Raw genomic sequence first — 17176 nt, 5'->3', positions numbered from 1 at the left:
AAAAAAAAAATGATAATTAAAAATTTAAATGTTCTTCCTGGATTGTGACACACAAAATTCTTTGATGGCAGTATCATAATACATAATTGATGGATGGAGGAAAATTACTTTCGTTGTTTAATATGACTAAAGCAAGTTTTTGCTAATGATAATGATAATAGGTATCATAAATTATGGTAACAAATATCAAAATATCAAAATATATCACTAATTGTAGGGAATAAGTGAATGGAGTTATGAGAGCATTAAAACAATGAAAATTTAAAAAAAAAAGTCCATCCCCTCAAAATTAGCCGTCCGCGGCAACAGTCAGTTCCTCTCATGAATACGGCTCTGTATATTATTATCTACAATCTACCTACATAAGTATTATGTTTATGTACACGGTACACCACAACTGCCAATAAAACACGATTATATAATATTATTTTAGTCGACGATTGCGGGTTATTTGTGTATTTCACAGTATATACATTCACCGTCCGTTTGCAGTTGAATAAATTAACGATAATTAATCGGAACAATATTTTGCAGAGGAATACTCGTTTAGGTAGGTAATTCGCATCGTACGTACTTAATAACATTACCAATTATAATGTTCGATTATTGTTGTACACGGTTTATTATAGGTACTAGGGCAATGGACATATTATAATTCTTTGAAAAATATACACAAAATAATATGTAAGCATTAAAAATGTTCTCTTAGAAAATTTAATTAATAAATTAATTAAAAAAGCGTCTAAAATAAGACCGAAGTTAATAAGACGCGGAAAACTCTTAAATCGATAGGTATATGACCTTAACTCTAATTTCCGATACTACTGCGACAAAGCCGGCTTGAAGCGGCTTTCAATAATAATCATAGTATGTATTAGAACTGATTGCCGTATTGAAATTTGAAAGACCTTATTTAAAGGAAAATGACGTGTAGAAATGATTCAAAAAATGTAATATACCTCGAAAACCATATATTATTGTAATAAGCTCCTACTTAATCAAAAACCAAAAATACACAAATATGCAACGTATAAAATTACAAATTCGTTTTTGACGTTACCTACGCGAAATTTCGTTTCTACGTAGATAGCCTGCTTTTACTATCTTACAAAACAAATATGCAAATGCCAGAAGTCCTCTGCCCTGTATAATGTGCATTACAATTATCGTTGCTTCGCGTTGCCACCGACCAATACCCACCGCATAACAATAATTTTTCGTTATTCAACACCAAATTTAGCACCAGAGAGCGTTTTCTTTTTTTATACGCGGCGTCGTCGTCGGTAGATATAATCTATCGGCGAGTACACGCGCACGCAGCTTCATTACAATTTATCACTCGTCGTCGTCGTCGTCGTCGTCGTCGCCGTCGTCGTCATCAGTCGGTTCGACCCGACCCGGTCGCGATATAGTTTGCAGTCTCGGCGTGTCTCTCAGCCTCCACAGTGACGGAATCTCATTTCCGCTTTCGGATTTCAGTCCGTCCGCCGCGAACTGTGACGCGATATCTCAAGTACCTCTACCCATAAAACTGCTGAACGCCGCTATAATAATATTATATTTTCATAAAATATCATATTATTACATCTTTGTACGTAATATTTTTTCTTATAAAATAATATCGAGGTAAACGAACAATGTGATCAATGAGATCGCATATTATAATATTATTATAATTCTACACCAAATTAAATATAATATATATAGATATATATATAGATATATATAGGCGTAACTAATTCTTTGAGTTAGGAGGGGCTAGATTCCTAAGAATGTTTTATATCAAATTTGTTTTAATTACATTATTATTTATTGTTTCTATTGGTGTTTACAACTGACTTGAATGATTATTTGTTTATATGAAACATTATAATTTTTTTTATTGTAGACAAAAATAAAGTTAATACTATTATGTTTATAAGCATATACATTTACCCAAAAATTCTGGAGGGTTGAAGCCCACCCAAGCCCCCCTCTAGTTAGTAGTTACGCCTATATATATATAATATATAAGTAATAATGTATTTAGTATTATTATGTATTGTAATATTACCTATGTAATTATTGTAATTATTGGTATAACATACCGTACACACAATTATGCGGTTAATAATATATATAATTGAGTGGTTCGGAATTAATTTAAAAATTTAAAAATAATAGTGGCTTATTATTTATTTATATTTCTATAGAGACGTTTTGATCTAAGAAGTGAGGGCGGGGTCTATCCATCATGAATAATTATAATCCTCTCGCCGTGTTCTTTTTTTATACACGCCGCCGCAGCAGTCTGTATCATTTAAAATTTCCGTTCTCACAATTCATACTTTTATCGTAAAATACATATAAATACAGTCAGTGGCGGGATTTTCAAAATATTATTTCGTGGCGAGCGGTTTTGAAAAATAATTTACATATATATATACATATATATATATACTTTATTTCAAAGACTGTTCTATAATAATAAAAATAAAAGTATTGACTATATTTCGATTTATATAGCATTATCTAGATAAATATATAAAAGTGAACATTTATAGTTAGGTACTTACCTAAGGCCGTTTATTGACTAAAAATTTTCAGTATTTATATTTTAAAAAATGTCTAACCCCCCCAAATTTGTTTTCAGTTACGACCTTGTGCCTATCTATATATTTTACGAAACAATATAATAATTAAACATAATATTTGTATTCAACACAATATCGTCATTTTAACATTGTCCAAGTACCCTTGACTCTCCCTCCACCATCGATCCGGAAATCCACCTCTGTGAATACAATAATCTACAGGTAACTTTGTCGTCGACCGTCGTCGTCGGCGGCGGCGGCGGCGTGTTAGATTAAAAGCCGACGCCGCCGTACCGACTACCGACGATAGCAATAATAATAATAATAATAATAATTGGCAGTTGGGCAAAACTGTTGGCGGTGTTTGGCGCGCGCCAACTGCTATGCAAGATAATGGACAAAACGGTATATTATCTTAAATCGTGTGTTTAGCAACAGCTGCATGTGGCACACGATAGTTGATAACGATTACGAAATAATAACAACATTATGTTTTAACGTATCACCGACGATAAACAATCGGAAATATTATTTCGCACGGAGCGCAAAAGTTTTTCGCGACACCGACCGCCACCGCATCCAGTCAGTGCCCCGCGAAATGAAAACGAAAAAGAATTAAATAAATATTTACATTTCAATATTCCGTTACAGGCTACACATTATACAGTCTCCTCTATTATGCGGTTCTGTTATTTGTTTTACGTATAATAATTATTGTTTGGCACGCATATGCATTACATACCCAATTTTTAGTCGTGCGAATATATACGTCTGTTTTAATAACGATGATTGGAACAATGACATGTTTGTTAAACACAGGCCACAAATACGTGGGACAAGCCACACCGCCACGACAATATGAATATTAAATAAAAAACTGCGATAGGTACTGCCTACCTATTCGAATTCGGGCAACACTACATCACTGATATCATAATCGTATTTATTTTCTCCATCGCCCTGCGTAATACGATGCGTTTCACGTTATTACTGACGGCCATCTCGCTCGTGACGACCGATGTCTGTTCGGCCACCGATCCACTGGCCGAAGAATATGGCGAACTGGTGTTTTCATCTCTGGTGAGTAGTTATAAAAATTTTTTTTACTCATGCAAAATAGTTTGAGTCAATTGCGATTTGGTGAAAAAATAATAATGTCCAAGCGAGTCTAGGTACGGAGTTTAATTGGTTATAGACGTTATGGTCAACCTAGTAGGTAATCTATCTACAAATTACAGCATAAAGCTATATCACAGTAGAGTCTCATAATGTAGGTAAATATTTGAATAAATTGATAATAAATTCATCTAAAAATTAAAAATGTATCATACATATGTAAAAATAAATTGAGTTAATTGATTACATGTTAATGGGACACATCTAAAGCAGTAATCTAAATGATTTTATTTTCAATGATAATGAGTAATGGCCAAATAACTAGAAAATAGCTTATAAAATAAATTCAATTGACAATCCTTATTAGCACATTCAGAATTTCTGGTATTTATAAAAGAAAATTTCAAAACAAGGCATCTAGGAAATCATTCCTGCCAACAAACAAAACTAAAAGTAGTAGATGATTACCTACAGTTATAGTAAAAAAGTAACCAACAGTAGGAATTATTATACTTTATATTTTTTATAAGTAACAATAAGTCAATAATTATGATGGTATACCTGTATGCAGTAAATATATTGTATAGTATTTAGAAGATAATAATATTCCTGTAATTGGCTACATATTGCAGAAAAATAATATAATAAATCTTTTATAATAGTATGACCATAATACATTTTTATTTTTAATTATAAATCTCAAAACTGGTTCCATTTATTATTTTAAATTACTAGAACATGTAATTTAAAATAGGTACCTAATAATATTTATTTATTGTTATTTGACTTTCTATGGATTGAGTCATGAATACTGCAATATACTTATATTAGTATAATATGTGTATACTGTATACCTAACTCAACATTTTAATTTAAAGTTGTATTACTACCTATTTGTTTAGGTATCTGATAAATTTTTAATTTTAATTTCAGCTTTATAGACACGGTGATCGAGCAATAACTGATTTATCTTACCCTAAAGATCCTTATAGAAATACATCTTACTGGCCCATGGGTTTTGGACAATTGACTAATGTAAGTTTTTTTTCAATAATTGTGTGACACAAAAAAGATATATTTTTAAAAAAAAGGTTATCAAGGTATTAATTTTGATATTCAATACATCATGAAAATATTTCTATTTTTATACTTAATGTGTTTTGGACACATTATTAACTAAAATAATATTTTAAAATTATACCTTACTATGAATGATATAATATGTTAAGTAAAATAACAATGATAATAACTTATTACTTATTAATTTATTATTAATAAGTAATAAGTATTAAGCTATAATTATTAATTTCAAGTTATTGGTACTTTTTAAGTATAGTAAATATTTCTACAAATATTGGTTATATCGGTTACTATATTTTTATTTTGACATACATTATAATTATTTAAATGTATTCAATTTTAGCAAGGTAAAGAAAGGCATTATGAATTTGGGAAATGGATAAGAAATAGATATAGTGATTTTTTGCCCGTTGAATATTCAAGTGCAGATATATATATTCGTAGTACTAGTGTGGATCGTGCTTTAATGAGTGCTGCTGCTAATCTAGCTGGTTTGTATGCACCAACTAGAGATCAAATATGGAATAACAATGTGGGAACTCTATGGCAACCAATTCCTATTCATTCAATTCCACGAGATCTTGATGAAGTAAATTTTGCTTGAATTTTATGCTGTTATAAATTTGTTTTTTTTTTTTGTATTTTTGGATTATTTATAATTAATCAAAATATATTTATTTTTCAGTCTTTGTCATTTGGTAATAATTGTCCTCGGTTCACAAAAAATTTTGATGACCTTCAAAACTTACCAGAAATCCAACGATTTAATGAAGATCATCAAAAATTATATAATTACCTTAAAGAAAACAGTGGCATGAATTTTACTAATTTAATTGATGACACATTAACTTTATATGATATATTGTTGGTTGAGGTAATAATAATTTAATTTTTAAAAAGTAATCAAAATCAATTAATTAATTTAATTAATTAGTTTTTATACACAATTTCAATATATGCGTGGTCAAACTTTGTTTAGTTGAATATAAAAATATCAATCAAAAAAAATTTTTTGTTTGAAAATGATTAAAAAAAAAAATATTCTTTTAATATATATATATCTTTTAAATTATTTTGGATTTTTTGTTACATAGTGATATTATAATGTATACAAATTTAAAATGTTATCATCAAACTTGGATTATAAAAATATTATTTAATATTAGTGCTGCAACTATGTGTTTGCCCATGCACTACAATCAACTATAGTATAACGGAATTTTAACCAACTACCACCAAGTCATAATTTATAAACTAATTTCTTAACTACACAAATATCATATACAGTATTGATACTGATTATTCTTTATTAAAAAATGACTTATTTTTTTTATTTGAGAATAAAATTGTCTCACAAAAGTGGCTCTTTAAAACTTGGAGTTTATGTGTGGTGTACGCCTTTCACACCTAGAAGTTACAGCATTGCTTAGTATAGGTTATATGTATATAAGTTTTTGTTACATTGGGTTTAATCACCCACTTATTCCACTTAAGCCATGTAGGGTATATAAGCTCCACACACTTATTAATTTATTATGGTTTAATAGTACTCAACAAAGCAATATAATGAAATATTGTCTTATGATATTTTTAATATAAATCAAAAATATAAATACAAGAATTCATGAAAAATAATCATGGTGATCTCATCAAAGTTATTGTTGGGTCAATTCACCCTACATGGCACTTCACCCTAATAATGTAAATATTATTTCAATAGTTATTTAATTTATATTATTTATTTATTTTTTAGACACAATTTAATTATACTTTACCCAATTGGACCAATTCTGTATTCCCTGAGAAGTTAAGAGAAGTTTCTGAACTGGCATTTCTATTGCCAACATATACACCTATATTGAAGAAACTAAGTTGTGGTATGTGTAAATTTAACAATTGATAACAATCAAAAAATATTAAAACTTAGAAATAATTATTATATTATAAAAAATAAATAGGTATATTTCTTATTATTTAATGAAATACTCAAAACAACATATAACTACAAAACTGTGTATTTTATTGAACATAGATATATATTTAAAAATGTATTCTATATTAAAAATGTAAATTATCTGTTGAGTATTACATTTATGATAAATATTTTGTATGATTGATGTTTATATGTTGATGTAATACTTGTTTCTTATCATTTTACTGATAATGCAACAATAATTATTATATTTAAAATAAATTATAATACATAATATTTTATGATATATATTAACTAATAAAGAAAATTGCATTATAAGTTAGTAACTTATGTACTTAAATTTTTGTTGATAAATCAATAATACAGGAAAATATATTTACTCAATATTCACAAACAATTAATAACAAATATCTAGACTTTAATTCTATAACAAATAAGTATATAAAAAATACTATTTTTAAAATGTTATTTAAATAATAAATTGTGTTCTTCTAGTAAATGTTTGAAAAAAGTGAATATAGTTTTTATATAATTGCTTTAAGATAAATACATAATAATAAACAATATTATCTATTAATCTTTGATAAAATAAATAATATAAATAATTATTTACTTTATTTTATTTTATTTTATAGTTTGGTAATAAATCATCATTTAGCTAAAATCATTATATGATAATTTTGTACATTACAAAATTATTTAATTTATTGTTAGTAGATTTTTAATGATAATTAAAATTTATTATTTTTCTCGAGTTAAAATTATTGCTTACATATTTTCTTTATGTAATTTATACAAAATCAATAAATTTTTATAATAGTTTAATTTAATTTTTTTCAGGTGTATTGCTTAATGAAATTGTTGAAAATATGAAACAAAAACGGAATGGAACTATGAAAACTAACTATAAATTGTGGGTATACTCAGCTCATGATACCAATGTTGCTGGGTTATTGCATTCCTTAAATGTGTACAATTATAAATTACCACCTTATGCTGCTGCAGTATTTTTAGAACTTAGAAAAAGTAAAAACCCAAATAATACTTATGTTGTTACTGTAAGTCAATACATTATTTAACATTTTAAATTATGTATCAACTAAGAAGTAATAAATTATTTACTTTTAAAGGTATCATACAGAAATACTTCTACTCATGATCCTTATTTGCTTCATGTTCCGGGTTGTGATTCAATAGCATGTGATCTAGACCAGTTTATTGATGTTGTAAATCCAATTCTACTTACAGACTGGTATAAAGAATGTAATAAGTCAGATGAAAATAATGTTTTGGCTTATCTTGGTAAGGCGCTATACTGTATTTTAAAATCTTAATTCAAAATATTTATAAACAAACTTTAAAGAAGTTTTGTTTATTTATTTACTTTATATATATATATATATTGTAGTTATGTTGTGTTAATATTTTGTTCTTTTTATTAAATCTCCCAAAATTTCAGTTATTAATTGACCAAGAGTTTGTAAAAAAAAAAAACGTCAACAGCTTTAGTAGGAATATTATAAATTTTAATGATTATAATGATTATATTCCATATTTAACACAGTCAAAATGTTTTTTTTTTTAATTAATAAAATCTGACTTGTGGTAATTGAAAAATTATTTTTTTTCCTTACTATAGATTCAAGGTTTTAATGAATATATTAAATATTTCACATTTATTTATGTAATTTCTCGTTATATATGCTTAATAAAATACTTAAAAAATATTGCATAATGTAAAATATATAATCATAATTTGTTTAGATATACTATATATTAAATGAAATAATATATAGGCACCTAAACAAAAATTCAAAATACCTTTTAATATTTAACAAAATGATAAAAAATTTGTTTGAATTAACATAACATAGTTTTTGAGTACAAGATTACAATTAGTATGTAATAGGAATATTTTTTAAATGGTAGACTTCAAGAAAGTTTTTATATGAATACATTAAAAATTGTCTTATTTAACTACTACTCCTATTTGATTTTGTTTTAGGAATTATTGCAGTAATATTGATAGCTGTTTCTATTATATTTTTTACGTTGAACAAAAAATATTTCATTTGTTATTGTGGCAGAAATTATCAAAAATGTATGTACAAAAAAATCACCAATACCTAATACGTATTATAATAGTGTTTTTATATTTTATATAAAATTAGTATGCTTTATTTAATTTATATATTATTAGTATTTTACTTTATTATTTTCTTCTTTTTTTTTTGTAGCTAAAATATACAGTCAAATAATTCACTTATCTAAATATTAATTTGTTTTGAAAGTTTATTTATAAGTAACTTAAAATCATCAAAAATGAAATAAAATTATCAAAAACTAAGAAATGCAAAAAGAAAAATTTTTAATTTACTAAAATATATTTAGCACAAAGTATTTATTTAATTAAGAAATTTCATTATTTCAAAATATTAAGTATGGCTTATAAATATTCTCACTTGTTTTTACAATTTTTAATATTGTTATCCAGTCTAATTAATTATTAGTAAAAATTATCGTATTATCAATAAATGGTACAAAAAAAATTAATTTAGTACTTGTTTTATTTTTTAATTATTGTTATAGGTATTAGCTTCATATTAATTATATACAAGTATAAATAAATTCCAATTTAAAAATAAATTTTAAATATATCCTTTAATTTAAAAAAAGTATTATAAATATTTTTTGTAATTAAATATTCATTATAATACAATATAATAAATTAATAAACAATATAGGTAATAACGTTTTGTTATTTTTGTTAATTCACTAAATTATTATTATGTTAACTAATTTTACACATTGAGAGTTGGATAAAGTAAGTTTACAATGCAGTTTATTTTGTAAAATAAAATAATTACAAAAATATGTTGGATTAAAACTCCTTGTATTTCCCATTTGGAAATAATATTATATTTTATGCTATGAGTTTTTTTAAAAACTAAATATTTAAGAATATAATATTTATGTTAATAAATTAATTTACATTACTATTATTATTATTATTGTATATTTTATGTTTTTCATTTCAGTTTAAATGGCATGGACTGAAACTTTTTTTTATGCATCGCGACGAATTTATTGACTTAATATGTATTGAAGAAAATATCTTATTTTATATACTAAGCATGCTAAATATTTTCATATTACTTTTCAACATTTTATGATAGTTGATGTTATTTATCACTCATACTACAAAAATGGGTGTTTATAATTTTTTTTTAGGATATAACTTTAAAATTATGTTAGATAATAGATAGTATGTTTACTGTGTTATAGTAGTTAGATTGTAGTATTTGTTTTAGTATTTGAATAGAAATATAGATTCCCCATATTATGAAATATGACTGACGCCAGTGTATCAAATCTAGAAAATTAAATAAAACTTAGAATAATGTGACTTTTGTTTTTATTTTTATTTTAGTATCTCAAATAGTTCTAAATCCAGTTTTAAATATTTTAAAGTGTAACCACATTTATTTAATTTAACAATACTCAATTATTGTGAATCATTTATTAATAACAGTGTAAATATTAATTTTATAGAGGTACTTTATGTATTAAAATTGAACAATTGTATAACATTGACTTACTAGTAAGCAACTAAAATATTTTATTAATTTTCTTTAAATTGTCGATGTTTTTCAGTTAATTAATTAAATATTAATTAGCATCACTATGAATTATGAGTGAGTGGTTACTTATTAATACATCTTTAAACCATATAAATACGTATTTTTATAGTTGTCATTAAACAATACATGAACATTTAATATTGTAGCTTATATATAAAACATAAATATATTTTATAATATGCTTTATATATAAGGTAAGTGACTAGGTTATTGATTATTGCTTGTTACTATTGAATCGATTAGGTATTCACAAAAAACTGAAATATTCATCTGTTTATGCTTCTCAAGATATCTATATTCCTACATTATTTAAAATTGGTAAAGGACATAAGTAGATTTTATTTTAAAATATAGGTACTTATAAACAAAATGTATCAAATAGTTTCACACAATGTTATTTTTCTGTACGTGGATATGTACGAGATCGTTTTTATTTTTACCTTCTAAAATTTTACTAATTTTAGACAGTGTAGTGAATTCGAATTTTTTGTTCGGTTTTCAAATTATTCTTGTGTTAACCTATACATATAGTTTTAATCTTAAATTGTTTTAGTTAGGTTACCTAACATTGGCGCAACTAGGGGAGGATTTTGGGGGCTTAGTCCACTCAAAATATATTTTAGTTCTATTTTGGTGATTAAAAATGGACAAAAAAACTTATTTAGTATTTTTAATATACCAAAAACATTATCCGTATTTATGTAGTTATTACTATTGATATGAAAATAATCTAGACGATCCTCCTAGTTTTTTGGAAGCATGAAAGTAAGTAAATTAAATTAGGTATTTAATTTGTGGGCCTGCAGTCCCCCTAATATTTTAGACCTAGTTGCGCTAATCAGGGCCTGCACAAGGGGGAGGGCTGATGTACCTTGAGTACAGGGGCCCGTGAGTCCGTTGAAATTTATTTGTAATTTTTGAAATGGGCCCGGACAAACATTTAGTACAGGAGCCCGAGATTGTATGTGGGGGCCCTGGCGGTAATGTTACCTACCATAATAGCCAATAGGTACTTCTGTATGCTCTTTTATGACTTGAGTACCGTTTTATATTCGTTACGGATGGGTAATTTCGCACAGAATAAATAATTTAAATTATAAGTGAAAACAGAAAATGACACAAAATTTAGCAATTATGCTCATTTTTGTTTTAAATTAATTCATACGACATGTATATGAGCCTTAGAACTAACTTATATGAGTGAAACACGATTGCGGACGACGGACGCTTTACCTTTTTTTCGCCGCAACAGGCTTGTGACAAAAGATATTATTTTATACCCAAGATATCACACGATTACGGACAACATTTAGTGTAATATTGTCAAGTTGTGCGACACATGCGGTACAGATTATCAATTTTATAATTAATTTATCGTCAAGGCGTCTCAAATAAGTAGTGGCGAATTCACATTATTAATAACAAGAGGTACCTAATCATAATATGATGATTAAATTTAAAACTTTTTTTATTGAATTTTTATGAAATAGAGACAAACATTTTATGGAAATTAACAAAAGAAATATATATTATATATATATTACAATTGTATAGGTATTTGCTTTAGAATTGTGTTAAATTATTTTGATTTTCTATTTTTGGTTTTTAGTGAAGATTTTTGGCGTAGTGTACAGTTTTAATATAAATAATTAAAATAATTTAATATATAAATAAATTGTAATTTAAACATATAGGTATGTATCTAATTTTATTACTATTTTATTTCTAATAAATTAAGATTAAAAATAACTAATAAGTGTGATTTTATAAATTAAAAATTATAATATTTCATTTTACATTCATTTTGGGTCTTAACTGTTTAAGTATTCAACTGAAATTACTTACTATAAATTTTTACATTTAATACGTACAGAATTCTCTCATTCTCGAAATATTATTTATAAATGTGGTACCTAACATTTGTTCGCAATCGTGTCTTTTAGATATTTGTTTTTATCCTGTAACTGTCTACAATCGCGTATCACCGACTTATAACTTAGGTAAGCAGTGAGGTATAAGAGAAGTGAACCACTTCGACTTCGTAATACTACGTTATTCATGTCTACTTAGGTAAGAATTAATACAAATTTATTATTAACATGAAATAACTTGAAACTTTAATGAGTAGGGGCTAATTTAAATTGGTATTACTTTATGTTATAATCTTGGAGCATAAACATAATCCATCCGACCTCATGCCAGATATCTACTACTTCGATCAGAAATTTGATAACGCAAATCTATTATTTAAATATTCGTATGTTTAAAGCAAATAAACAATTTTTTGAATAAAAGTTCAAAATCAAAACCAGGATGAGTGATGACGCTTCTTATTAGAATGCGTCTATGAGTATATATGCATGTATATAAATAGGTAGGAAGTATCAATTATAATAAGTGGGTCGTCCTGATGATTTATTACTTCGTTTTTCTTTTACTTCCGTCCCGTTTAAATTGTACGCATGTTTCAGTGTACCATGCCGTGCCCCGGGAGGAGACCGAGACTGTGGACTTCGATCAAGACGGACGGAGTCGCGTAGCCGTTTCGTTTCGGATGAACGGCGTCGAATCGACATCCGCAGACGTGTAAATATTACGATATAATATAGTACGTACCTGCAGCAGCAGTAATAAAACGTGTAACGCATTACGCATAGAGCGGTGCATCGATGATGTTTTTCGTTAAGGTCCTGTTTTATATAATATTATAATATTATGAGCGATTTTTGTAAATTGTGGAGAAATTCAATTTTTCCAAAAACTGCACTGTTCGATCGTTGAACAGCCACAATTATTTATCTAGTGAATCCGCGTGTGTAATTGTCGCGCAATCGCCGTTTGTTCATACATTTAATATTATTATTCATCATCTATTACACATAATATAGAAATATTCAAATATAGAATACAGATTGTACATGCATTATAATAATTCTGATTTCTAACCATTGTGATGTGCGTAAGATGCAGAATGAGATATCCGTATAATGGCTGCAGCGTATATTATAAGGCGTGTTTATGGTTACTTGACCACATTATTATACATAATTATTGCATCGCTTATTGTCGTATTTCCAATTATAATATATATATATATATATAATATATACATTATACATATACCTACCTACCTACCTACCTATTATATAATATCTACACAAGATATAGGTATATTAGAAAATAACTATTATTATTTATTTCGATATTTTAATGCGGAAAGGTTAAGCAAAGCTTTGGTGCACATAATAATATATTAATTATATTATGATGTATAGGTACTTTTGTGTCGAAGGATGCGAATAAGCGGTAACGAGGTGGTACTTATATATTTATATATAATATATATATACTACCTATGTTCAGTGTGTTTAGTAATGCGATATAACTTTCAATCACCAGATTAAAATAATCTAGTACTTCTTTATATTATATATATATATATTTTGCCAGTCCATTGTTGGCGGTCTTTAATCAGTTTAATTTTTAAGCATTTTGATAAGGAGAGATAAAACATAGGTAGGTACTAAATTTATTACTGACTTGAAAAAAAAAATTAAAATATTTTAAGTGATTAGACCGTTTGTACCTATCAGCGTATATCTAGGTAATTAGTCACTTAAAATAAACTAATGACATTTTTTACTGTTGTGGTTATACTGGGACTGTATATAAAGTCAGAAATAAATACCTACGCGATAAAAAATCTCAATAGTTTTATTGTTATACATACTCCGATATTCTTCACAGTCCCTGTAGCGCAGCGGATAGCGCGTTGGACTTCTAATCCAAAGGTCGTGGGTTCGATCCCCACCAGGGATGCATTGGCAAATAAATTTTTGTCACGAAAAAACATCCGACCTTGATTCAAATCCACTTCATTGACAACTGGGCAACAAAATGGCGGATTAAAAATAAATCCACACAAATCTGTTTATGTACCATTTATTTTATATTTTAACAGGCCCTCTTTAAGGGTACTCAAATTTTACTATCTCCTAACGTCAAATATCTCGGCATTACACTTGATAAAAGACTAACTTGGGGCTCCACCTTAAACATAAGGACTACATCTACTTCGTCCAATCTTGAAATTAAAACTACATCAAACTTATTCTGTATAATTCCCTTTTGCGACCAATATGGGCATATGCCATCCAAATTTGGGGCTGTGCTAAACCGTACCAAATTCGTTTAACCAACTAGCCACCAAACATTACAGATCTTTTTACTCCAAATTACATTACCACACTAACCCATTAGTATCTTAAATCTCATCAAATAATCAACTCATTAATCCTATATATCTCAAGAGAAAATATTGCAGAGATTTACTAATCTAAAAAAAAAAAAAATAATTATAATATATCACGTTGTGTTCTATTACTGGTTGGCCTCCCTCCTCATATTATTCAAAGCTAAAATGTACATAAATTATTATATTTAATTATTGTACTATGTAATACAGATTGTAAATATTCTTTGTAAAAAATAATAATAATAATAATCCTATAATATCTAGAGAGTAGAGACTAGAGTAACCTGCTACACATTTTTTTTTTTGTAAAAATTGTATTGTTATATATTCATCTATATATACGTATTTACGTAATATTATAATATGTTGACTTGATTTATTAATTGTTATGACAATCGATTATTATTATCGAATAAAAATCAGAAATAAATATTATTGATATTTAGTGAAAGGTATTAAAAAGAAGATAGACAACACTGTGCCCTCGTGTCACGCCCCCCTAAATTCTAGCACTGCTAAAATAAATTAAAAGTAAATACTCGTTTTGTTACCTATTTCACATTCCTAATCGGATCATTTTTCTGAAAATTTCGAACTAGTAGTTAACTATATAACTAATTAAATAATATTCGAAATTTGAAATTGAATAAGTCCGTTATTGTTATACCTAATTATTTAAAAACGAAATAACTTAAAATAATGATACCAATAAAAATAGGTAATAAAATATATAATATATTTAAAAAAATATTTATTTGTAATGACTTCAAATTAATGTAGAAAAATATTAAAAAATAAAATTAATACTTACTTTTTGAGAAAATGAGGTTTAAAATAATCAATAGATATTATATATATTTATATAGTACATTAGTACTATATTATATTATTATCCCAATTCAGTGAATTCTTTTCAATGCTACAATAATTTTTTTTAAATTTGGTTTGTAGTACCTACACGTATACGATATACTAACATATACTGCCACATCTCTCGTGGCTGGATTTAGTACCGTGAACAATATGATGATAGGTACCGCTTATCATGCTAAAAATTCAAATTAAAATCAATATTCAATGAGGATAAATATTTTTTTTAAGCTTTAATTTGTTACTTATAAATAATTTTTGTTCGACGAAACATTTTAATTGAAAATGATTCAATAATAATAGATGTTTACAATATTATACACTCAATAATAATAATAATATTAAAATACGCCGAGAGAGAGAGAGAGAGAGAGTTAATAATGCAATCCACCCAAACAATACTTACTGTTAATATTGAATTCGAGGATATTAATTTAACAACGTTTAATATCTTCAGGATGCGGTAAGTAAATTAATATTTTGTCCTCCGGCAGTCTATTATTTGTAAGACGTATATCTATATTACATTAAACGTGTATATATAGTAATTTAAAATGTCATCGGGAATTAAATTTAAAAAAGTTTTAAATCAATATGGCCATTTTTCGACTATTACGTGCTTTATTGTAGAAAAAAATGTTCTACGTATAATTTTAATTATTAAAAACAAAGGTAGGTAAAAAGATCAACGAATAAAATTAACTTGAATTAATCGAGTTAGTCAACGTTAAACATTTAAAGTTATAAGTTAATAGTTAGCCAACAACGTATCTTAAAGTTTAAAATTAATGTGGACAAAAATATTGATTACTTCAATTCAGCAAAAAAATAAGTTAATTGAAAATAGTTAGGTTCTAAACATTATTTTGTTAAAAATACATCCTACTATTCTTCTTTATTGCAAACTAACTGTAAATAGTGCAGGTATAAGCAATTACAAATTTATAATTTTTTTTTTTTTTAAATTATTCAATAAATATTCTATATTTTATCCGTACTTACTCCAGCTATAATATATACACATTATCATGTTATCTATTAGTATACATATACTTTTTTTTTAAATAATAATGCGTAAATGTAAATTGTAATGATTGATACCTACGACTTATTAGTAAATAATTATACGATATAATAACCTGCAGTGTACAAATAAATAAATAATATATTATATAATACGCATGTGATAAGATCGTTTTCATATTTAATTGTATATTTTGTTTTTATGATGAATAATTAAATTATAATATGTTAATACACCTATTAGGGATGCACCTATTAATATAATAAGCATTCCTTTATGTTATTACCTATTGAATTGTTAATTAAATTGTTAAGAATGTCATTACCAAACATTTAATGCTGAATAATTAATATACCTTACGAAATATGTAAGTACTTATATTATATAATACATAAATATCTATTATAAATATTTATTAAACAGGTAATCAAATATAAGAAATATTAGTAAATACATTTATATTTATGACATTAAATTACAATTTCATAATATTATTTGATTATAGTCGTTCGTGACTTAATTTTTGAATTTTCGCGACTATGTGCATATACTATATAGGTATACATATTATAATATGAATGATGTATTGATGTGGCCATCATTTTAAAAGTTATACACAGCAGCTAACAGCTAATTAAGACGAAAAGTATTTCTATACGTTAAACTTTATACACAACGAATTTA

The 17176-nt window shown here is 26.2% G+C and overlaps 1 protein-coding gene and 1 non-coding gene across 4 annotated transcripts; both read left to right on the top strand.

Moving 5' to 3' along the window:
* The first annotated feature begins 1331 nt into the window (after positions 1 to 1331).
* LOC132924545 (prostatic acid phosphatase-like) lies at positions 1332 to 13251 on the top strand. 3 transcript variants are annotated; one of them, XM_060988915.1, is made up of 10 exons: positions 1332 to 1591; positions 3393 to 3653; positions 4623 to 4724; positions 5113 to 5358; positions 5455 to 5643; positions 6523 to 6646; positions 7543 to 7760; positions 7833 to 8004; positions 8708 to 8803; positions 12815 to 13251. In XM_060988915.1, exons 2-10 carry the CDS (start codon positions 3546 to 3548, stop codon positions 12931 to 12933), a joined length of 1374 nt encoding a protein of 457 aa, XP_060844898.1. In that variant the 5' UTR covers positions 1332 to 1591; positions 3393 to 3545; the 3' UTR covers positions 12934 to 13251. The 3 variants fall into 3 exon arrangements, with proteins under 3 accessions (XP_060844898.1, XP_060844899.1, XP_060844900.1); XM_060988916.1 differs by having other exon boundaries at positions 1332 to 1626; XM_060988917.1 differs by lacking the exons at positions 1332 to 1591; positions 12815 to 13251 and adding an exon at positions 9741 to 10108 and having other exon boundaries at positions 2896 to 3653.
* An 838-nt stretch (positions 13252 to 14089) lies between these two features.
* Trnar-ucu (transfer RNA arginine (anticodon UCU)) lies at positions 14090 to 14162 on the top strand. Its single transcript has one exon. It is a non-coding gene; the product is annotated as a tRNA-Arg (tRNA).
* The last annotated feature ends 3014 nt before the right edge of the window (positions 14163 to 17176 follow it).

Source organism: Rhopalosiphum padi, chromosome 3, assembly GCF_020882245.1.
Source record: "Rhopalosiphum padi isolate XX-2018 chromosome 3, ASM2088224v1, whole genome shotgun sequence".
NCBI classification, from domain to species: Eukaryota; Metazoa; Arthropoda; class Insecta; order Hemiptera; family Aphididae; genus Rhopalosiphum; species Rhopalosiphum padi.
This window is presented reverse-complemented; position numbering and strand designations above follow the sequence as displayed.